This window comes from Cervus canadensis, chromosome 18 (assembly GCF_019320065.1).
Source record: "Cervus canadensis isolate Bull #8, Minnesota chromosome 18, ASM1932006v1, whole genome shotgun sequence".
Taxonomy (NCBI): Eukaryota; Metazoa; Chordata; class Mammalia; order Artiodactyla; family Cervidae; genus Cervus; species Cervus canadensis.
The window spans coordinates 43,302,103-43,327,362 of NC_057403.1; the positions used below are offsets into that span (position 1 = coordinate 43,302,103).

The 25,260-nt window shown below is 42.6% G+C and overlaps 1 protein-coding gene across 1 annotated transcript in view; it reads right to left on the minus strand.

Moving 5' to 3' along the window:
- The window catches only part of FTO (FTO alpha-ketoglutarate dependent dioxygenase), a 415,913-nt gene that overhangs the window by 170,506 nt on the left and 220,147 nt on the right, over positions 1–25,260 (minus strand). The window contains exon 8 of the mRNA XM_043434805.1: positions 15,011–15,135. Coding sequence (XP_043290740.1) covers positions 15,011–15,135 — 125 coding nt within the window. The remainder of the gene's footprint in view (positions 1–15,010; positions 15,136–25,260) is intronic.

The following is a 25,260-nucleotide window of genomic DNA, read 5'->3' on the forward strand; positions in this document are numbered from 1 at the left end:
GAACTCACGTCTCCCGCATTGGCAGGTGGATTCTTTACCACTGGGACACCTGGTTAGCCCCACATATATATATATATATATATAAAACGTGTACATATTACTCAGCCATAATACTGAGTGTAATAATGTGTAACACTACTCAGCAATAAGGAAGAATGAAATAATGCCATTTGCAGCACCATGGATGGACCTAGAGATTATCATACTCAGTGAGGTCAGACAGAGAAAGACAAATATCATATGACGTCACTTAGATGTGGAATCAAAAAAAAAAAAAAAAAGGATATAAATAAAAGGATAAAATATTTACAAAACAGAAATAGACTCAAAGTCATAGAAAACAAACTTATGGTTACCATAGGGTAAGGGCTGGGAAGGGATAAATTAGGAGTTTGGGATTAACAGGCACACACTACTATACATAAAAAGATAAACACGTAGGTAATGTGTAGCACAGGAAACTATACTCAATATTTTGTGATAAACTAAAATGGAAAAGGATCTGAATATATATATAAAACAGAATCACTATGCTGTATGCCTGACACTAATAAAACACTGTAAATCAACTATACTTCTATTAAAAAAAAAAAACAGGTCTCATTCTCTAAGTCACATAGCCCAGATGTGACAGTCTCCGGGGCTGTTGGTACAACACAGTCTCCTGTGTCCTGTGAACACACAGGACGTGCTCCAAAACACACAGGGAGAAATGAGCAGCTCAGGTAAGGACTACTTTCCTTGCCACGCAGAGCCGTCACCCAGCATCAAGCCGGTGCTGTTTTGTGTTTGCACCCCTCGGATTCGCCCTGAGATTTCCACACGCACGCCTACTTTCTTAGCACACCCGCTCTGACTTTTCTGCCACAGCCTGCTTCTATGCTGCTGGAAGATGCTGTGCTTAAGAAGGCTCCCAATCCTCAGAGGCCCCCTCAAAGCTTTTAAAGCGAGCATAACATGAGGAATTTCAAATGAAGAACCAACAGCGGAAAGATCATTTACAGTAACTATACAAACAAGCTAAATGAAAGACTGGTGTTCAAGTCATTAAAAATAATAATGCCAAAGCCCCGAGGGCTGAAATGTAAAGCTTCTGCTTCGTGCGAGGAAACTGAAAAGAAGGGTGTTTATTATCCCAATCAGAGAACCTGTTAATTTATTTAGTAGGCAATTTTAAGAGGATGTTCGTTCACAGCGAAATCTCACTTGATCAGACTGGAAAACCAGTTAACAACCAGAAGGAAAACATCGGCTGAAGCCCAGGCTTTGGCCAGACAAGCATTAGCTGGAGAGACCAGGGCATCACTGGGAAAGATCAGGGCATCACGGGGAGAGCCCAGCGTGGGGTTCCTGGGAGACACAGCCCCTGACGCCTCTGGCCCCTCTCCTCCTGGGCTCTCCGGAACCAAGCCCAGACTTAGTTATAGAGTCATCTCTCTCACACTTTGCAGATGATGCCTAACATCATGACAACAGAAAAGGAACGAGGTCTCCGGACCTGCCTACCTACAAGTTTCTGTAAAGTAATGAATACAGACAGCTTGGGGACCGTTCACCTGTGCTGCCTGCCTCTTCCTGTCTGCAGAGTGAAAGCACCAGGGATTGGCAGAAGGCACTGGTCTGACAGGGCCAGGACAGCCTTCCTCCTTGGTGACAGCCTGGGCCTCCCCTCTTAAACTTGACCCACCGTAATTCCTTCACGATGCGGCCGTGAGGCAGCTGACAGTAGCAGCTGTGGCTCCTAAGCGAGATGGATGGAATTTTCATAACTGGTTCCCCAAGTTACATTTTACCTTCAAGATAATTTATGAGCTGCTCCGGAGCCTTGAAGAGACAATATGCTTGCCATAAAATTAACTGTAACAGTCTTGTAGGTTATAATTAACACTGGGAGGGTAGCACCAACTGGATGAAACACATGGCATAATTGATGGTGAAACTGGAAAGGGGGCGAGCGAACAGTATCATTACGGCACACGCTGCCTTAGCAGAACTGATGCTTTCCAGGGGTTAATTACTATCGCCTTCTAGGGCCGCTGCTCTGGTGGGGAAGAGGCCGGAGCTGGCCAGGGAGGGCTGGAGATTTCCTGGCAGGGTCCCGGGGCACCTGGACACGGAGGCAGAGGCTATCAGCAGGCTGGGGTGAGAGGCAGGCTGAACCCAGAGCAGGTCGAGCATCTGGCAGGATGCTTCCCGGATTTCAGACCGGGAGCTCCACGCGCCTGCCTCCTAGACATGACTTCATTTTCTCCATAAACCGCATCTTTTTCAGTGATGATAAAGATCTGGATCAAAAGAAGGGAGCTGGAACTTCCAAAATGCCCTCCCCAAGGCTTAGGATAAGTCATTCAGAATACAACGTTAACAGAATCGAACCATTTCAATGTAACATGGGCAAAAGTTCGTAAAAAATTAAGATGGTCCATGTTAAACCTCAGGTTTATTAAATCACAAAGTGGCACCCTGTCCAGAGAAGAGGATGAAGAGAAAGCTAGTAAGAAATGTAAGAAAAGGCTAGTCGATCACTCATCTCTTGGAAAGAAACACTAAGCTATGCCTTTCCTGGCGTGGATACTAAAAAGCCTGATCAATACCGCCCAATCGCCGAATATTCTAAACACACAGGAATCACTCAAATAATTTCAATAAGCAATGTTAAGGTGACCGGACCTATTTTTGTTGTTTGATTTGTTTGTTTTGTTTCTGTCCTGGGACAAGACAGTGAAAAATCATCCTGATAAATGAGGCAACAGTGTCCCCTACAGGCCGGCAGAGCTATTCCCTACCCCCACCCTTCACCCCATTCCTTCCTCAACTGAAAGCCAGAGTTAAACTTTTATCTAGAACCTGGAATATCCATTACAGGGAAAATTTATAAAATACACTGGGGACACCCCTAAGATAAAATAAAATTACTGCTCTTCACGTGCGGTAAATTGTTTCCTAGATATAAACATACTGTACTGCAGTGATTAACCCATTATAGAGAAGATAAATGTTACCCGTTCAGCCTAAGGAAATCTACTCAAATCAGCCTTAACTAACCCGGCTCTGAAATTACTCCACTTAAAGGATTTACAGATCCTTGGAGGCTAAACTTTGATGCTCTCATCTGGGCCCCTACTCTCCCAACTTCTAAGAGATTGTAACCAGTACAGAAGAGATGACATAGCTATAAATGTAATAACTTTACTTTCAAGGATTTAAGGTAGGGAGATTTATAAAGTATGAGCTGGAAACTACTTCCTTAGAGAGAGAGAGAGATGCCCCCCACAACTAAAAAGTATGAAACGCGCTTAGGTACCAGAGGAAATACACATTTACAGACACACGCCCATCTATCTCCACGCTTAGACCCAGGCCAAGTACTAGGAGAACATGTGAGTGGCTGACAAAGAGGAAAGTCTTATTACTCCAGCTCCGGCTATGGCCACACAGCAGAGGTCTGAGCTGGGTTGTCTTGGCTTAAATTCCATTTCCACTGCAATGTAGGAGACGCAGGAGACGCAGGTTCCATCCCTGGGTCAGGAAGATCCCCTTTAGGCGGGCATGGCAACCCACTCCAGTATTCTTGCCTGGAGAAACCCATGAACAGAGCCTGGCAGTTGACAGTCCATACGGTCACACAGAGTCGGACACAACTGAAGCAAGTGAGCAGACATGCATGCTCTAATAGCTCTGCTGCCCTGGGCAATGACTTTGCATCCTTCTGTCTTCCTTTTCTCACCTCCTAAAGCATTTAAAACTTTGTCTGGCACTTAGAGAGTTCTCACTAAATGTTCACTGCTACTCTGGCTAAAATTAGGACAACTTCAGGTTTCAAGGACAGTGGAGGTAGAAAGGTAAAAGCCTTCAGGAGTGACAACTACCCCAACTTTAGTGGCCCCCTGGGCTCTAACTCAGAGGGTCACACGTTGCCAGAGAGGGAAGATGCCTTCGAGGTCACTGAATCAAGCCACTTCTTTTGTAGACAGAGCTGCTGAGATCCGATGTCTCTGACGTGCCCAGAGTCTACAAGCCAGCTGAAGACAGGATTCAAATTGGTATTCAAGTCTCTGTCAATTTGATGTGACCATCCTTACTCAAGACAGGGCCTGACATGGGTTGAGTTCTAGCTAACGTTTCCTCCTTCACCAATTCAGCAACATCCAGCCATATCACGAAGCTTGGGTTTTACATGGGGGCACTCTCGCAAAGGAGAGGCCAGTTTAAGTGAGTCTGGCTTGCACTGCTCTTCACTTTTTTGTTTTGATCTGAAGAGGAGCGGAATTTTTTTTCCTAATTTTTGGCCACAGCATGTGGCATGGGATATCTTAGCTTCTCAACCAGGGATCAAACCAGTGCCTTCTGCAGTGGAAGCAAAATGTCTTAACCACTGGACTGCCAGGGAAGTCCTTGAAAAGGAGGGGCAATTTTTATTGAGCACATAGTATGTGACAGGTATTTGCTGTAGGTGTTTTCCATGGAATCCCTTAAACATTTCTAAGGAATAGGTTCTCTTACTATCCCCTCAGGCAAGTTACAAATGAGAAAACTGAGGTTCAAAGGGGTTAAGTAACTTGTTGAGTTCATCACAACTTGCCTGGAGTTTCAGAAGTAGATCTGAGATTCAAACCTAGGCCACCTGCTCAGCATCTATGCTCCTAACCTCTATACCGTAGTCATAAACTTTACTCTGGAAGAAATCATTTTTCCCCCCTTAACACTGAGACCTCTCTGGAGACAAGGCAGCCCAGATTTTATCCTCTGGCCCATAATCACATCGAGCTTTCTCCCCTCTCTCACACACACTTGAAAACAGGAGGCTCTTACCCACGTGTAGGCTGTACAGTTAACTCAGTGGAGCAGCGGTCCTCACAGAGGCCGGGCATATAAAGAATCACACAAGAATATTTCCGGTGCACCCGCCACTTTCATCTCTGGGACAAGGACTTCTCCAGAATCCAGACTTAACCCCTTTGCACTGCATTATTAGACAAGATTATTATTTCCCCTGGTCAAGTGTTATTCATTCCTATAACCTGAGGGAGTACAGTAGCGTCTGGTCCCAGGTAGGCACGTGACAGATATTTGCTAAATCAGTGAGTGATGACTGAGTGCTCACTCACAGTCATCATAAATACCATCTATTAAATGCTGGACTGCATTGTCACACTGTCACGTGTAATCTTCCCCCACCCCCGACGCCAATGAGATATGTATAGCTTCTACTGTTTACTCTTAAGAGATACTTGTGAATACAACATGATGTGAATTTAAGCCTTCTTTAAAGCGAAGACATTTAAAGTGACGCATCTTTTGTGTTAAAGTCATTGGAAACTAGGGTGCAAACTATCTAAGAAAAAATTAATGCTGTGGACTCCAAGGATGGTGAGTATCAGAACACTGGCATTCCCTGACTGTGTCACAAATCTGACCCACTAGGACTAGAGTTGCAAGTTTGATAACAAGTGATCATCTTAGGATGAACATGAGAAGAGGAAATTTTATCTCTGTTTCAACTGAATGACTGTATTTTGCTTCTGCTGTGTGCTGAATAGGTAGGACATGGCAACTGTGAACACTTTTTTAAAAAGTTTTTTGGAGTGGACCATTTACAAAGTCTTTATGGAATTTGTTAAATTCCATAAATTTAACAAATGTATGTTATTTGTTAACATAATTGCTTCTATATTAAATTTTTTGGGGGGTTTTGGCCACAAGGCATATGGGGTTTTAGCTCCCCAACCAGGGATCAAACCTGCACTCCCTGAATTGGAAGGCGAAGTCTTAACCACTGGACGGCCGGGGAAGTCGCCACACATTATTTTTTTAAAGAAATGTTCAGAGTTCTACTCAGGAAAACACTTTTTATTGATCATTCCACTTGAATAGAAGCTCCATGAGAGAAAAATGCTCATCAGTTTTGTCCACTGCTGTTTCTAACACCTGGAACAGTGCTTGATAAGTAGCTGCTGCTTGATAAGTATTTAATGAATAAATCAATGAATGAACCCATGTTTTCTCAAAAAACTGAAGAAGCACTGCCTCTAAGAAACAGCCAGCTACCACTCAGAAAACTGCCAGGAGCAGGGCCCATACTGAAGCCTATGTGTTGATTTTACAAATAAGATGCGCAGAAGTCAATTGGCTTTTGTCCCCCATAAAACCGTTCAAATCGTGACAGTAACAATGGTAATAACATTAACAACACTTGCTTCCTTAAGATAAGTTGCTGTATCTTGGAAGAAAGGTAACTTTATCTCTAGACTCATTTAATCCCTGTGCTCTAAATTTATACAATGTTTCATTTCCTACACGTTTATGAGGAGGTTTTATGGAGTTATCCGATTTTATGGAGTAATCTGGTTCAGAGACACAAAGGACATTCTTCTGCTAAGGGCAGCAGAAAGCGGAGACTGCAATTATTAAAGGAGATGGGGCAGACGCATTAAAAAGAATGACATGGATGACAACTAGCCGGCCAGTGCCTCCCTGCTCCCCTACCCCCCACGCTACACACACATTTAGCTCATTGCAGGGGGCAGCCACTGAACTGGAGATGCCACAACTTCTGGTTCCCAACTAACCTGACCATTCAACTGACATGGTCAGATGACTCATCACCTGTTGTCTCACAGGACAACAGCCTCATCATCCCATGGGCCTCCCTGCGGGCTCAGGCTGTAAAGAACCTGCCTGCCAATGCAGAAGACACAGGCTTGATCCCTGGGTCTGGAAGATCCCCTGGATAAGGAAACGGCAACCCACTCCAGTATTTTTGCCTGGGAAATCCCATGGACAGAGGAGCCTGGTGGGCTGCAGTCCATGGGGTTGCAAAGAGTCAAACACGACTTCACGACTGAGCAACAACATCATTCCATAGCCCAACCTCAAGGCTGGTGAGTCCACTTTCTGTGACCACGACTTCCTCGTATTGAAGACAAATTTGGCCCCAATGCCTCGTTGCCAAGCCTGAGCTCATCACTGTGCTGACACCATCAAAGCCCATCCGGATATCAGCAGGTAACCAGCAAAGATCAGCTGCCCTTTGAAATATGGACTCGAAGCCATACTCAGCCTCAGCTCTGCTCTCCAGGCCTGAAACCGACCCCTTACTCAGAGAAATGCCCTGGGGAGGCCCTTTCCCCTCCCCCTGTTCTTCCTTTCTTCATTCATTCAATTTTACTTTCGGGAAGGACAGGGACTCAGGAACGCTGGCTCAAGGAGACCATGTCTGTTTGTACTGGTCCCGGCTCAGTTCCATGCTGCTCACTCCTGGGCTCTTCCTCGAGAACCCAAGCCAGTCTGTGCCCAGAGCGCAAGGGTCAGAGGTGTTGGGTTGGGAGTTAAATCCCAGAGACTCAGCGCCTATCAGAGATCTCCCCTTATATCCAGTTTCCAGGTTTCCATCCTTGGTAGGATTAGACGACTATAAACTCAAAGCAATAGGCCAATATCTCAAATGCTCATTCCTCCTCAAAATTATGAAGGAGGGACTTCCTTTTTTCCCTCTTTTTAATGCATCTTTCTTTTTAATGCGTCTGCTACATTTCCGACAGCATAGAGCACAGTTACCTGTATATAGTAAGCACTCAGAAAATAACTTATAATTGCAAAACTGGACGGGGGCAACCTATCAGGCTTGAGTAGAATTCGGGCCTGCCAGCAGACAAAAAGAGAGATCAGATAACCATGGAGAAAACTGTGTGAGCCTGACAACCAAAGTTGATCCACACAAAATGTTTTACCTGTTGCATCCATATCAGAATTCTGAAGCTGATTAGCTTAGGAAAGTAAACGCTGTTCGTTACAAGATCTCGGTTATAACAACTCGATTTTGTAGCCTGTCCAAAGTGGATCCATCCTGGAGGTAAGTGATGATGGTTGGGGCTGTGGAAGGTAACAGGATGGTCACATCTCAATAATAGATGTCTGGGTGTTTTACTTGCCCAGAAAAAGATGGTAACTTGGCAGTTTTTTGAGAAGCCAAAGCCCAATGTGGGAAAGACATGTACACATAGACATCTAGGGGGACTTCCCTGGTGGTCCAGGGGCTAAGACTTCACCTTCCAGTGCAGGGGGTGTGAGTTCGATCCCTGGTATGGGGGCTAAGATTCCACATGCCTCTTGGCCAAAAACCCAAAGCATAATACAGAGCAATATTGTAACAAATTCTATAAAAGCTTTAAAAATGGTGCACATCAAAAAAAAAAAAAAAAGACAACTAGGTCTACAAAGCTACTTTTAACTGAAAAGAAGTAGTTCTAAAAGTTTTTCTAAGAAACTACCATAAACAAAAAAAAACCATGATTTCAAGGTTCATCCCCACTGTAGCATGTATCAGTTCTTCATTCTTTTTTATTGCCAAAAAATATTGGCTATAAAAAAGAAAAAAAAAAATTTTCTCTATACCACTTTAAGGCTCCTTGGACCCAACTGAAATTGTCTACTAGGGAAATATAGTAAGCCCTGTTTGAGCCTAGAAGTGGGTAGAGCTTAGGTGAACAGACTTTCCGTTGGATTGGGCTACATTCCCATCCAGTGTGCAATGTTCAGAGATTCTATAATGAAAGAAATCTAGGAGAATGGTAGAAGCGGGATGTAGGGGAGAATCAGAAAGAAATAAATACACACATGGGCCACATGCAAATAAATAAAGGACTGGGCACATTCATGCCAGCTTCATTTGGAGCTCTATCCATCCTACAAGCCATATACCCTAACAGGCTCATGACCTCTTTACCACTTAAAGGATAAGTCCTTAAGTCTGTCATGTTTTAAAATCTCCTAATTAAAAAAAAAGTGGTATTAAACAAGCGCATGAAAAGATGCTCAACATCATTAGTCATCAGGGAAATGCAAATCAAAACCACAAGGAGATAACACTAGGATGTCTATAATATAATCCAAAAAAGGGAAAAGAACAAGAGTTGGCAAGATTGTAGAAAAATCGAAACCTTTAGGTACTACTGGTGGGAATGTAAAATGGTGGAGCAGTTGACGAAAAGAGCTTGGCAGCTCCTCAAGAAGTTAACCATGGAGTTGTTATACGACCCACCCATTCCAGGCTTAGGTTTGTACTCAGAGGAGCTGAAAACGTGCCCCTCAAACACTTGTACATGAGTGTACACAGCAGTACTATTTGTAAGAGCCAGAAAGTTGGAAACAACCCAGATGTCCATCAACCAATGAACAGATCAACACAACATGGTCTATGCATACAACGCAGGATTTTTTGGCAATAAAAAGGAGCGAAGAACTGATACAATGGGGATGAACCCTGAAATCATTATGCTAAATGAAAAGACGTCAAGTACAAAAGGTCACATATTGCTTGATTCCACTCGTATGAAATGTTCAGAATCGGCAAATCTATAGAGACAGAAAGTAGATGAGACAGAAAGTGGTTGTCAGGGACTGTAGGGAGAAGGGAAACTTGAGAGTGGTTGTTCAGTTTCAGGGTTTCATTTGGGGGTAATAGAAATGCTCTGAAATTGAATAATGGGGATGGTTGTACAATCCTGTGTATACTCTAAAAAAAAAAAAAACACTTAACTGTGTATTTTCAAATGATTCATTTTATGTTACATGAATTATATCTCAATTTTAAAAACCCCTGAATGGCCTGGCTTTCATCTTATTTTTTATATTTGCACCTTGCCGAGCAAAAATTTAAAGGAGAATGCTTTAAAGTTAAAAAGCACACTTCATTCTGGAAGTGTACCTCATCTCCCTGAGTTATCCTTCACCCAACCCAATGAGATTTCTGCTCACTGCAAATCCCTGTGGATATACACAGTCAAGTCAAAACCTAAGATGAAAAATATGGTAACTTTGAGTAATGTTTAGTAGATTTTTATTTCTATTTTAAACATAAGCATTGTCCGGGTGTGGCTTGTATGATGCAGGCAACAGTGTTCAATTAAGGAGTTTTCAACAGCATGGCAATGTTAGATTTCAGAGACATCTACAGTTAAATACTTTCCAGGGAGGGTTAGTGCAAAGGGCCACTCTTGTGGTCACGACAGCTCTACTGCTTTCTCTTCCACTGCTTCCCACAGCCTCTTTCTAGGAATTTGCTCAGTTCTCATTCCCAGATAAACTGGCTGCTGAACACACACTAAGAATTTATCTCATGCACAGCACCTCACACAGTATTTTATATCGAATAGGCATACAAAATACACAAAAATGCTCAGGACTTTTCTGGTGGTCCAGGCATTAAGCATCCACCTTGCAATGCAGGGGATGTGGGTTCGATCCCTGGTGGGGGAATTAAGATCCCACATGCTACAGAGCAACTAAGCTAGCACACCGCCAACTACTGGGCCACACTGCAACAAAGAATCTAGCGTGATGCAAGGAAGATCCCTTGTGTCATAACTATGACCCAAAGTAGCCAAAGAATAAATTTTAAAAATGTATTTTCTAAAATGCTCATTGAATAAAATCACCATCTTTCAGAAAGGATGAGCCTCTGAAGAAGAGCACAGAGATTTGCGAACACCAATGTCGCTGGTCAGAAACCAGGACAATCAGAGCCCAGAGGAAGCTGGGAGAGAGTTTTAGATAGATTGCTTGCTTAGTCGCTCAGTCACGTCTGACTCTTTGCGACCCTATGGGCTGTAGCCCACCAGGCTCCTCTGTCTGCAAGACTTCTCAGGTAAGCATACTGGAGTGCGTTGCCATTCCCCCCTCCAGGGGATCTTCCCGACCCAAGGATGGAACTTGCATCTCCTGTGTCTCCCACATCGAAGGTGGATTCTTCACCTGCTGAGCCATACGGGGAAACCCCTTAGACAGATTACTCTTCTCAATTCACAAGTAAAGGAACACATAGCTTGAGACTGACCCATTGTTGGCTCTAATCAGCATTGTTATGATGTTTCTTTGAAAAAGGGATAAAGAAAGGAATACACATATCTACTCAATTAACATTAGGCACTTTCTTATTTTTACAGGAAAACTGCCAAGTGTAGGAGTAAAACAGTATGCAAGAGTCACATGTATATTTACTATCTAAAAAAAAAAAGAATGTACAACGTTCAGCGGCCAGTTGCTGAAACGGATTGCAATTTTTTGGTAAAGCATTTTTGCTAAGCTTGACTTAGTTACGTTCTCTCGACTAAGCATGCAAGCAGGAAAAATAATAATTTGCTTCACATTCTGACATGTTCAAGGCAAAGGAAGCCCATTCCTTTCCTAAGCTGACTACAAATAATTATTCCATAACAAACACGCCCTCAGATTTTTCAGTGATCTAGGCAAGACGTCAGGGATTTGTGTAAAATAAACAAAGGCACTGATTTTTTTTTTTTTCCTTCTTATTTAGAAAAACAATTCGGGCCTGGACTTGGAACTGTACCTTTTCTTTAGGGTACTTTTCAAATGATAATTTCTTCCACTGTCACCATTAAATCTTAATCCATTCCAGCTCCTTGCATGGGTCATTGAGTCTATATGTACTGCTGTTATTTTAAAATGTTTCCCCTTGGTAGGGAAAGAGGGGGAGAAAAGATGTTGAGGACCAGATGGGCCTCTTCACAGTTCATTTATCAAACCTAATACGCTGGGCTCCACCCTCCTCTCACTCACTACCGCGGTTAAACTTCCATATAATTTGGTAATCATTTTCATTATCAGAGAGTGACCCCTGAGCAGCCGATCCCGGGACACCCAGCCCTTGCAGCTGCTCTTTTTCTGCCTTTTCCTACAGTAGACCTTAAGAACCTTCGAGTTTATTAGCTGCAGACTGACCTTCGGGCTGCAGAGGTCAAGAAGGGGTCAGATCAGAGGGCTTGGCCAGTTCTTTAAAAGCTATAACAAGCTGTCCATCAGGCGGAGTGGACTGTATAAACAAAGCCAAATCTTCAGAAATTCGGTACCACTTCTGTTAACACTTACCCTGCATTCACACGGCTTCTCCCGATGTACTTGGGATCTTTCAACTCCAGGGAAGTGAATAGACAGCCCTAATAAGCCTATTTGGAGAGGGTTGTTTATGGGATTACCGGGCTTGGGGAAGGAAACCCACAGGACTCAGATATGCCTCGAGAATCCCAGGGTCGTGTGACACTGTGACAAACTCAGTTACCCCGAGTCACGCAGAATTGACACTTTCCTCCAAAAGCCAAATTACAGGGAACATATGCTTTCAGTTTAAGAGACTTCAGTGCATCCCAAACAATGGCTCGGCTCCTGGCCCTTGCAGAGACAGACAAATATTTGAAAACCAAGTTACGAGTTGTGCAGAAGACAGCCTCCCTAATATCGTTCACATAAACGAACCTACCAAAGCCTTTATTACAACAAGACTTCCACTAAAGCTAGCACCAGCTGCGGAGTCTCAGTGACCTAAATTTCTTCAAGTCCTACTCTTACTCTTTCTAATGCATTCTCTAAGGTGCAGTATCACGTAATTAGAGTCATCTGTATTTAACTTTCGGAGGGAAAAAAAAAAATTTCTATTACCTAAATCTCATGGATCCCCTGATAGCTGGGGTGAAAAGTAAAATACTGTAAGCCATTGCTTGGCCTTTGGCAAGCACTAATTATTATCTGTCAGAGTACGTTTTGCCTCGTGTAGTTCCGAATTTACACAATAGGCCCACCTCTGAAACCCAGACCACTCTGGGTTAATGCCAGAGAGGGTGTTTTATAACTTTCACCACCGCATGCCTGATGGACACTCCAGGCGATGCCCAGTTCCAGACGGCCAGGGGAAGCTTTGATGAGGCAAAGAAAGGTGGATGGCAACCGTCTGTTTATACAGACCGCATGGACGAGTCTTTTAGATAGATCAATGGGATGGGAAACATCAAATGGGGCTGGTCGAGGGGTGGGGGTCGGGGGTTGGCGGGGGAAGGATTACGGTTATTGAATACTCTGAGGACACTTCTGAGCTCTCAAGACACTGCCCTCTTGAAATTTTCTTTCAGGTGTTTGGTTTTAAGGAGGTCTGCAGAGTGTCAGCGGCTAAGCTCTTTCTTGTCTCCTCCCCTGCCACAAAGGAAACTCGACAAGTTTTGTTTCAGATGCTAGACTACATCAACTTCAGCCCTGGCTCCAACTCCTGATTAAATTGTTAGTAGTTAAGGGCCAGAAATGCAGCAACCAGACTCCTTTTAAAAACAGGCCACTTTTGGCCATGCCGTCTGATGCGTTGGTGTATTAGGAAATTATTGTTAACAAAGCGAATGCTTTCAGCAGAGGCCGTCCATTCTTGTTCTCAACATTTCTTCTAGCTGTGCTGTCTGCGGAGGGGTTGCGGGGATGGGAGAGGGTTTACAGGGGACTTCTTTCCTTTCTTTTCTTTCCTTCTTTCTCTCTCTCTCCCCTTCCCTCCCGCCCATCATTCCTTCTATCTTCCGCTGTCTTTCTTTCTTCTTTTAATATATTTTTTAGATTATTTTTTTTTTATGTGGGCCATTTTAAAGTCTTTATTCTATCTGTTACAATATGGCTTCTATTTTATGCTTTGCCTTTCTAGCCACGAGGCATGTGGGATCTTAGCTTCCTGACCAGGGGTCGAACCTATATCCCCTGCATTGGAATGAAAAGTCTTAACCACTAGCCCGCCAGGGAAGTTCCTTCCCTTCCTTTTGTATTTAATAAGAATCACCAGGGGAATTCTCTGGCAGTGAAGTGCTTAAGACTCCACGCTTTCACTGCTGAGGGCCCAGGTTTGATCTCTAGTCTGGGAACTAGGATCCCACAACCCTCACAGCACAGCCAAAAAAAAAAAAAAATCACCAGCAGAAAAGATATAAAAGGTCAAAGAGAGAGAGCAATCTCTTAGATGTCCCCTCATGGATATTCTACAATTTAATAAAATATGCATACTTTAGTGAATATACGTATTTAAATTGTAATAGAAAGAAACATTTTAAATTAATTATTGAAACATCGATTGAAAATCATTTCATGACTGTAGTTGAGAAACTGTCATTCTCCCTGACCACACTACAAAAAGGGGGTAACGGGAAAATGTGACTGGGAATTTTAAAATGATGGTTTCAATGCAAGTCTAAATTCAGAAACAATACACATATGTGAAAAAGCAGCTTTCTGATAACGAATGATAATGGATAGTTCATACTCTTCACTGTCTCCTTTTTTGGAAAATGCTCATCTTCAGCTTTGTTCAAGCAAATCTATTTTTATGATAATTGTTACTAGTAAAGCCATTAATTATTATAAATTCTGTTGCATGAACTCATTTGGAGAATATTATGGCTATCAATAAATGTTCTTCACTCCCAGGCACACAGAATTTTTAAGCATCGAATAAGACTCGGACGCAGAATCCAGCATAATTTTCCTGACTCCTCTCCTCTTGCTCAGAGACTGATGGTAATTCAACAATACACATTACACGTCTAAAGGATAATTTTAACATTTGAAGGAACTGATTCTTTGCTTCTACCAGCAAAGCATTTTTCAAAGAAAAGCAGGATAACATGGTACTTAGCATGCAAGAATCCATTCTGTAAAAACTGATGACCTATAGACACTTTTTACCAGCCACAGCTGTCTAACCACAGTTAAGTCCATGTGCATAGAAACGGGGCTGAAGCCAAAGTCATCTCTATTTGGTCAGTTCTGAAAACGGGGTTGCTGCATAGACTAAGTGTAAGCAATCTGCCTCCCGCGTGATGTAAGAACACTGTGTGAATTTCCTAGACACCTGCCCCAGCTAAACAGCAGTGCTGACTTTTAGACAGTTGATTAAAAGGGTTCTTCAGCATCAGGTACTCAGATTATGTTATGCTCAAGATGTAAACATTTATGCTAAAGGCTACACTCGAGGATAAATCATATATGCATACAGATGACATCATGGATCACTGCAATTAATGCAGGTACCATGGGCAGGAAAGAAAACTTTGGCTGAAAGCATCTGTAACTTGCTTCTATTTTTTCATGGCCCCTCCACTGAGAGGGATGAGGCCAGCAGTCAGGAAGGGCTTCCCCAAAGAGAGCCCTCATTTTCCAGGGACAACAAATCCCATTTCGTAATAGAACAAACCTGGCATGCCACTCTCTCCTCAGGTTCTGGCGAGTGGTGATCGCGGCGAGGATGGACGTCAACATCTCATTCTTTTGCTCCATGGAGATCCCCTCTCTTCTAACTTCACGAAGCACAGCGCTTGTCTAGAAGAAACGATCCCAAAAAGAGAAAGTGAAAGTGAAAAATTAATCATGAAAAAAAGCCCATAAGCAAATAAGGACAGTAAATCAATGGCTTTTTTATTACAGTTCCCCTGCTAACAAATCAATACAGTAAATGATGGTCAAAAATGGCCAGCATATATTTTGTACTTAATCAATGTACACGGCACATAAGGTAAACTCTAAAGCTCCGTTGCCTTAAGTAACACGTCAAGATGCTGTGCGTTCTCACTCTAATTTTCTCAGTGCACCAATGATTTTTTTTTCCCTGGCAACTGCCAACCACGAGCTACTATTAGAAATTATTTTCACGTACGCTTCACTCTGTGTTGTTTGTTTGGCCTCTTAAAAAAGAACAGTCTCTGACTTTCCCTCTGTTTCCTGCCACCCAGCTGAGGCTTACTGCACTGCCTTTCTTATTTGAATCATTAATTTCTATTTCCAGCCATGCCAGGAATTTTTTTTTTTTTTGGTTCACTCCATTTTCCTTGCTTGCTGCAAATCAAGAGCTTACGAAGAAAGGAACACTAACAGCACAAGAATCAGAGAAGAGTATATCTCTATGGATATCTTTCCAGGTTTGAAAATCCACTACCTGCTTCAAATAGTAGAGACAGGGATTCGTATGCATTGTAGACACATGATTTGGGGAAGAATCTGCTATTCCATGGTTATGGCTATGGTACTTTAAAAAAAAAAATTAGGTGAATACACAGGTGAGTACAAAAACACTCGAAATTTAACACTGCTTTTTTAAGTAGTTGAAAAGCAAGCGCATCACACCTGGCTCACTCTAATAACTAGCGTTGCATCGAAACTCAAATTTGAAATTGTCATTTCAACTTTACAACTCACCTCTGTAGGTTCTTTTTATATGTATCTGAAACATGCAAATGTCTGTGACACTAGAAAAACAATTAAGAAAATAATGGAAAGTATTCTACTGGTACTTGCAATCCAAGTGAACAAATGCCTTTCAAGTTCTAATCACAGAACTTTTCTTCACATGCATTTACCTTCATATATTAACAACTGGAGTAGAAATCTTTAGGGTTTATAAATGTTGTTCTTCATAGAAAGGTTGGGGGGGGGGTGCTTCTTTGGAGATGTTATAACCAAAGCAATTGCTAAGGGGAATAAAACTGCCACTTTCTCTGTTCTAATCACTTGGTATATTCCTTATTTTGGAGTAGGAAATGGCAACCCACTCCAGTATTCTTGCCTGAAGAATCCCATGGACGGAGGAGACTGGCAGGCTACCATCCATGGGATCGCAAAAGAGTCAACCACGACTTAGCGACTAAACAATTCCTTATTTAACTGATGTCCACACCTTCACTGATGTGAAGAGTACACTCAACATCTGATTCTCATGGATCTTGACATACTACTATCCTCAATCCTCTATAACATTTTACATTGTATGCTTAATATCTTCAAGACAACCGTGAGAAGACATGTGACACACACTTGCAGTTTTCGTTGCCCTCCATCCATACCCAGTCCCCCTTTCCTGTAACAGCACCCAGCTCTCCTTGTGGGGGAAGTCTTTTATTGTATGTAATCTTAGCGGGACTGTCAACCAAAGTGTTCTGCTCTCCCCCATCAAGGATGTGGGCCAGGCCAACCTAATTCTCTTTTCCAGGACTTCAGACACTTAAGAATGACAAAGAAGGGGGGGGGGGTTGCAAAATGTAGTAGTAGCAATTTATCTATATTTCCACAGTTCCTACCACCCATGGTCCTCAAAGTATTCCCGGCTTCCTGAAATTTGAGTCCAGATCACTTTCTTTTTTTTCTTCATATACATAATTAAATTTATTTCTTTTTAATTGAAGGATAATTGCTTTACAATATTTTATTGGTTTCTACCAAACATCAAGAAGAATCAGCCATAGGTATACATAAGTCCCCTCCCTCTTGAACCCTGCTCCCACCCCCCTCCCCATCCCACCCCTCTAAGTCGTTACAGAGCCCTGGCTTGAGTTCCTTGAGTCAAATAGCAAATTCCCATTGGCCATTTTATATATAGTGGTTTATATGTTTTCATGCTGCTCCCTCCATTCATCCCACACTCTGTTCCCTCCCCACCCCGAGTCCATAAGTCTGTTCTCTCAAACTCTAGAGTTTCTTTGGACAACTTCAGCTATCCAACATCCTTTCAATAAAGTCCCACTTTGTTCAAATTCACTGGAATCGGTTCCTGTTGCTTACAATCAAACATCCTAACTGATACAAACAGTTAAGACAGGAGAGACTTCGCTGGCCAGTCCAGAGGTAAAGAATGTGCACTTCCAGTGCAGTGGGCATGGGTTCAATCCCTGGTCGGGGAACTAAGATCCTGCATGCTGTGTGGTACAGCCAGAAAAAATAAATAAAAGTACAGACCTTACAGATCAGACAGGAAACGGTATGTCCACTGGAAAGGATCCACAATAATGTGTCTAGCATTAGTCAGGAAAAGGGTCCTCTCTCTGCCTCCTGGACCCAGAATGACAGCTACTCTACTGGTGATATAACCAAATGCATACTGGATGAGCTCCTAGGGCTTCCCTGGTGGCTCAGATGGTAAAGAATCCACCCACAATGCGGTAGACCTAGGTTTGATCCCTGGGTTGGGAAGATCCTCTGGAGGAGGGCATGGCAACCCACTCAAGTACTCTTGCCTGGAGAATCCCCATGGACAGAGGGGCCTGGTGGGCTATAGTCCATGGGGTCGCAAAGAGCTGGATACTACTGAGCGACTAAGTACACATGAGCTCCTAGGATAACAATACTTGTGGCCCCCCAGCACTGGGAGGAATGCTGGGTTTCTCTAGGTGATTCTAAAGCATGACACCCAGGCTCCCAGTGTTGAAAGCAGGGGTTGTAAATTCAAATACTGACAAGGACCAGAAAGGCAACATGGGTAAGTTAAGCAAGGTACCTGAAGAAAGCATATGCTTTGTCTAAAAAGACAGTCGCTACTCAGCCTCAGCCCCAGGCAACTCTGCCATTCAGAAACGCTGTTTTGGTGGAGCCAGATTTATGAATTTTCAAAATAAACAAGAACTCTGTTCTTTTTTTAATGTGAAAATGCCAAATCTTAAAATGTCAGAAACTAATTTTTTTTTAGTTTTTAATTTTATGCAAATTTGATTTGTTTTTAAAATTTTTATTGAAATATACTTGACTTACAATGTTGTGTTAGTTTCAGGTGTACGGCAAAGTCAACCAGTTTTATATATATGTATATTTTTTGTCATTCTCTTCTACTATAGGTTATTACAAGATATTGACTATAGTTCCCAGTGTTATACAATAGGTCCTTGTTGGTTACCTATGTTATATATAGTAGTGTGTAAATTTTAATCCAAAATTCCTCACTTATCCATCCTCATCCCCTTTCTTCTTTGGTAACCATAAGTGTGTTTTCTATGTCTGTGAGTCTGTTTCTATTTCATAAATAAGTTCATTTGTGTCATATTTTAGATTCTACATGTAAGTGATATCCCATGATATTTGCCTTCATCTGACTTACTTCACTTAGTATGATAATCTCTAGATCCATCCAAGTTGTTACAAATGGCACCATTTCATTCTTTGGCTGAGTAACATTCCATTGTATATGTATCACATCTTCTTTATCTATTCATCAGTTGATGGACACTTACGTAGCTTCCATGTCTTAGGCTATTATAAACAGTGCCGCTATGAACGCTGGGGTACAGGTATCTTTTTGAATTAAGTTTTTCCCCAGATATACGCCCAGGAGTGTGACCACAGGATCATATGGTAGCTTTATTCTCAGTTTTGTTTTGCTCTGTTTTTTCTTTTTAAGGAACCTATGTACTATTCTCCATGGGCTTCCCTGGTGGCTCAGTAGTCAAGAATCTGCCTGCTAGTGCAAGAGGCGGGGGTTTGATCCCAAGGTCAGGAAGATTCCCTGGAGAAGGAAATGGCAACCCACTCCAGCGTTCTTGCCTGGAAAATCCCACGAACAGAGGAGCCTGGCGGGCTGCAGTCCATGGGGTCACAAAGAGCCAGATATGACTGAGCGACTAAACAACATACAGTTCTCCATAGTGGCTGCACCAATTTACACTCCCACCAACAATGCAGGAGGATTCCTTTTTCTCCGCAACCTTTCCAGGATTTATTATTTGTAGACTTTTTGATATTGGCCATTCTGACTGGTATGAGGCAATACCCCATTGTAGTTTTATTTACATTTAATACAATTTTTAAAAGTTACTTTCCATTTACATTTATTACAAAATATTGGCTATATTCCCTGCATTATACAATACATCCTTGAGCTTATCTTACACCCATGGGTTTGTACCTCCCACCCCCCATCCCTATATTGCCCCTCTCTGGCCCCCCAATTTTTTTAAATACCATGTGGGCCAAACAAGAAACAATGGCTAGATGGAACTCAGGCAGCTGCCAATTTGTAGCCTATAGTGTACAAAATGTCTTATTTCAGAGAGGTCTTGGCATCAATGGGTACTCTAACAACAGCATTGCTCCTTGTCTGTGACACCCTACCTCAAACACTGAAAGTCAGAAGGAACCTCAGGAAGTCATGCAGTTTATCACTATACCTGCTGGTACATATTATTTTACCAAAAAGTGCTTCAAATGGAAAATAAAATACACATCCAGATGGCTCCAAAGACATGATGAAAATAAAATTATTTCTCTATTTGACTTCTTAAAAAAAGTCGTTTATCTCTTCTTGGCCTTTCATATTGTTTAAATTTTATCCAGAAGCCCTAGTTTACCACGGATCCTGAAGAGGAAGGATTGAAGAAAGTTGAGTTCATGAGGGCAGAGGACCATGTCTATTTAGTTACGACTGTATCCCCACTGCTCCCCTAATGACTTTGATTTTTTTTTTTTTAGATTTTTTTTTTCATTTATTTTTATTAGTTGGAGGCTAATTACTTCACAACATTTCAGTGGGTTTTGTCATACATTGACATGAATCAGCCATGGAGTTACATGTATTCCCCATCCTAATGACTTTTAATAAATGCTTGTCAAACTGGTAATAAAAGTAGGAACTGGAAAAACAAGTATTGCAAAAACAAGGAGCAATGGAAGACTGTCTTCTTTTAAGAAATTACTATTATAGAGTCTGCCTGCAATGTGAGAGACCCGGACTCAATCCCTGGGTCGGGAAGATCCCCTGGAGAAGGGAATGGCAACCCACTCCAGCATTCTTGCCTGGAGGATCCCATGGACAGAGGAGCCTGACGAGCTATATATAGTCCACGGGGTCGTAAAGAGTCAGACACGACTGAGCAACTAACACACACACACATTATTATTATTATTATTACTATTTTATGAGTTGATAAAACTCATAGAAGCTGAGAGACAGTCATGTGCTCCACCAAGGAGCTCTTGTCACTTCACAAAAGGACTCACTTCCTGGTCTATTTAAATAACTAGTTCTCCTAGTTCTGAGTTTCCCAAACTTTCGTCATTCTAGTTCAGTCTCATAATTCTTTTTTTTTTTAAATTGATTAATTTATTTTAATTTGAGGATAATTACTTTACAATACTGTGGTGGTTTCTGCCATACAGTGACATGAATCAGCCTGGGGTGCACATGTGTCTCCGCATCCCAAACCTCCCCCCACCACTTCCCTCCCCACCCCATCCCTCTGAGTTGCCCCAGAGCAACAGGGCACCAGCTTTGAGTGCCTTGCTTCATGCATCGAACTTGCACTGGTCATCTATTTTATATATGTAACATACGTGTTTCAATGCTATTCTCTCATAATTATTGAATATGGGTATTCTAACAACAGCATTGGGCTTCCCTGGTGGCTCAGATGGTAAAGAATCCGCCTGCAATGTGGAAAACCTGGATTCGATCCCTGGGTTGGGAAGATACTCTGGAGAAGGGAACGGCTAACCACTCTAGTATTCTGGCCTGTAGAATTCCACGGACAAAGGAGCCTGCCAGGCTACAGTCCATGGGGTCACGAAGAGTCAGACACAACAGCATTGCTCCTTATCTGTGATACCCCATCTCATCCACTGAAAGTCAGAAGGAACCTCAGAAAGTCATGCAGTTTATGACATGTCTGCAGGTACATATTATAATAGATATCAATTATTTGTATATAAAGTATTAATGTCTGTGTTCAGTCACTTCAGCTGTGTCTGACTCTTTGTGACCCTATGGACTGCAGCCCACCAGGCTCCTCTGTCCATGGGATTTTCCAGGCGAGAACACTGGAGTGGGTTACCATTTCCTCCTCCAGGAGATCTTATATTAATACCTAAAATTTTTCTTTCAATCAACTTATATATATATATACTAACTCTAATTCTCTTCAAAAGAAAAATGGGGAGGGGGGGGAATGGAAGACCAGTGCTACTTGTCATAAATGAGAAGATAACCAGAAAAATAATATATTAAAAACAAAGTTAAATGTTCCTCTCATTCTCAGTTCAGTTCAGTCCTCAGTTATGTCTGGCTCTTTGTAAACCCATGGACTGCAGCACGCTAGGCTTCCCTGTCCATCACCAACTCCCAGAGCTTGCTCAAACTTATGTCCATCGAGTCGGTGATGCCATCCAACCATCTCATCCTCCGTTGTGTGCTTCTCCTCCTGCCTTCAAATCTTTCCCAGCATCAGGGTCTTTTCCAATGAGTCAGTTCTTCGCATCAGGTGACCAAAGTACTGGAGCTTCAGTTTCAGCATCAGTCCTTCCAATGAATATTCAGGACTGATTTCCTTTAGGATTGACTGGTTTGATCTCCTTGTAATCCCCTCTCCTTCTAGACGGATATTATTGTTGCTTGCTGAAGGTTCTGAGGCTGAAGCTGGTTTCTTCTTTGTAAAAGAGGACATGAACGTGTATGGGAGAATGTTAGAGACATTATGAGTCTAAATGAAGACCTCCTGGACACAGTCATAGAAACTGAAAAGGCGCTGAAGATGTAATCAGCTTCTCTGAGTGATTCTCACTATGTGTAGAGTCCTGGAATACCACCTAGCCTCATCTCAGGTCTGCATCCCATGCTCTAGATGAACTGCCATGCTGCACCAAGTCGTTTTGCTCCACAGTGTCCAACTTTTTGCGACCCTGTGGACTAACCCGGAAGCCTCCTCTGTCCATGGGATTATCCAGACAAGAATACTGGAGTGGCTTGCCTGCCCTACTGCAACGGTTTTCCATACTTCACAGATAAACCTCTTTCCTCCCTAAAGGTATTCTTCTATGAAACTCAACATATAAAACAAACTGGAGCACTTTTTTTTTTCTGAAGCTTTGAAGGTATGGAGGACCGGAGGTTCTCCCCTTGTTGTGGGGTATCTCTTCAAAAGTCTAAGGAAACGTGAGACACAATTTGCCAACCTCAAGCCAATAGTGTTTAAAATAGCATTTAAGTGTTTAAAAGTTTATACATTTTTTGCTGGTAGGGATGCAACATAGTGTCATTCTGGTAGAGAGTTGGGCAGTTTTTTTATAAAGTTACACACACACTTTATATTATCACCAGCAATCCCATTTCTGGGGATTTACCTAAAGAAATAAACACTTACGTTCCCACAGAAACACATATATAGATGTTGATACCAGCTTTATTCATAATTGCCCAAAACTGTAAATAACCTAAATGTCCTTCAAAGGGCAAGTGGATAAACACACTGCGATACAGCCACACAGTGGAATATTCCTCAGCAAATAAAACTATTGGGCAATTGATACATGCAACCCACTTGGATGAATCTCAGAATCATTAGGCTGAGTGAGAGAGGTGAGGCTCCAGAGATAAAAAACACAGGATCATTCCATTTATCTGACATTTTGGGAAAAGTAAATTATAGGGACAGAGATCAAATCAGTGAGGGAATTTAGGAAATGATAAAACTAGTCTGCAACCTGATTGTGGTGGTGGTTATAGGAGTTTAGACATATGTTAAAACTCACAGAACTGTATATCCAAAAAGGTCAATTTTATCATATGTAACTTTTATAAAATTTAATTTTAAAAGTTCACATTTATCACATTTTTAGGACAAGAAAGAATGTAGATAACACGTTTACATATAAATATATTTAAAAGAGAAGCAGTTAGTTAAAAAATACAGAAAAATGTATCTGGATTACAAAACAAATTCTGTTACAAAAATTTTTTTAAGATATTGGAAAAGGCTGGCTGAACTTAGATTGAGCATTCAGACCCTAAAATACAGCATTTCATAAGATTTAGAGTGAAAAGAAGTTCTTTCACAAAAGGAAATCTCAGAGTGTCAAAGGGCATTCTTTTTATAAAAATTGTGATACTTTTATCCTTATAATAGTGTCAGCTCCCCAAGGGTTTCCTTCCCATTTAGGCCACCACAGAGCGCTGAGTAGAGTTCCCTGGGCTGTACAGTGAACTATGTACAATGTGCTATACAGTGGGTTCTCAATAATTATCTATTTTATAATACTGAATATTCTGAATATTCATTGGAAGGACTGATGCTGAAGCTGAAGCTCCAAGACTTTGGCCACCTGATGCAAAGAACTGACTCACTGGAAGAGATCCTGATGCTGGGAAAGATTGAGGGCAGGGGGAGAAGGGGATGACAGACGATGAGACGGCTGATGGCATCACCGAGTCAATGGACGTGTGTTTGAGCAAACTTGGGGAGGTGATGAAGGACAGGGAAGTCTGACGTGCTGCGGTCCATGGGGTCACGAAGAGTTGGCCACGACTTAGTGAGTGAAGAACAACAAAAGTGTATATAGGGGCTTCCCAGGTGGCGCTAGTGGTAAAGAAGCTGCCTGCCAATGCAGGAGACATAAGAGGGGCGGGTTTGATCCTTGGGTTGGGAAGACTCCCTAGAGGTGGGCATGGCAACCCGCTCCAGTATATGTCAATCTCAGCCTCCCAGTTCATCCCATCCCCTCTTTCCCCCTTAATATCCACGTAAGAGAGCTGGCTATTCAAATCCCAGCTGCCACTTCCTCGCTATGGCCTTTCCCACAACTGTAGGATGGAGAGGACCACAGAGCCTCCCAATGAATTCTGGTGAAGCCTAGTTGCCCAGTCTCATGCCATTATGATTATGAGGGTTTAGTTTCATCTCAAATGCCCTCATCCATCTGTGTCAGGCTCTGCTATTTCAGCAAGAGGATTCCCCAAAGTGTCTACAACTTGAAGATTTTCCAAAGGGGAACAGGCAACCACTGAGTGGCCACAGCCATCAGAAGCCTCTCTCAGAAGCCAGGGGCGCCCTCCTTTGCACATCCCTCACAGGAGAAAAATCCTGATCCTGGGGGGGTGGGCTTTATTTTTAGAATCAGTTTTGATTTCACTGTACATGACATTATTAGTAGATGCCTCTCTCTCTCTGAGACCACTACCCAACATGTGCCCTATTCTTAGTCTTCCAGGGGGGTTCCTCACTGTGGGACCCTCAGCTGTGCTCAGCCCAGGGTTGTCTTGGTTCTCCTGTTCTCTCTGTTGCCTGCACTCTCTGTGGGCAAGCTTTCCCTCCAATGGCTTTACAGGTCCCTGCAGACCAACAACTTCACACGGACTTCTACCTACAAGCAGACCTCTCTGCTGAACTCTGGTCCCACAGAATCAACCACTAGATGGTTCTCCTTCGACATACATCTCAAAATGCCATCTCAGCCCCAGCTCGTCCACTTGTGAACTGCAATTTCTGTTCTCCATCAATCTGCTCCTGCTTCCTTTCAGTTCAGTTCAGTCGCTCAGTCATGTCCGACTCTGTGACCCCATGGACGGCAGCACACCAGGCTTCCCTGTCCATTACCAACTCCTGGAGCTTGCTCAAACTCAGGTCCGTCGAGTAAGTGATGCCATCAACCATCTCATCCTCTGTCGTCCCCTTCTCCCTTCCCTTCCCTAGAATGACAAATGACACCACTACCAATGCAGTCACCTAAACTAGACATCCAGGAATCATCCTAGTCTCCCCTCTTTCTGTTCTCTGCCCTCCCTACACCTGAACATCAACACCCATCATTCCTCTTTGTTCAACAGGACTCAGACTTACTTCTTCCCCACAGCCTTTAGACTTGGCACAGGACATCTCTCATCTGGGCCATGAAATGGTGTCCAAACTAGCACCTCTGGGTCAG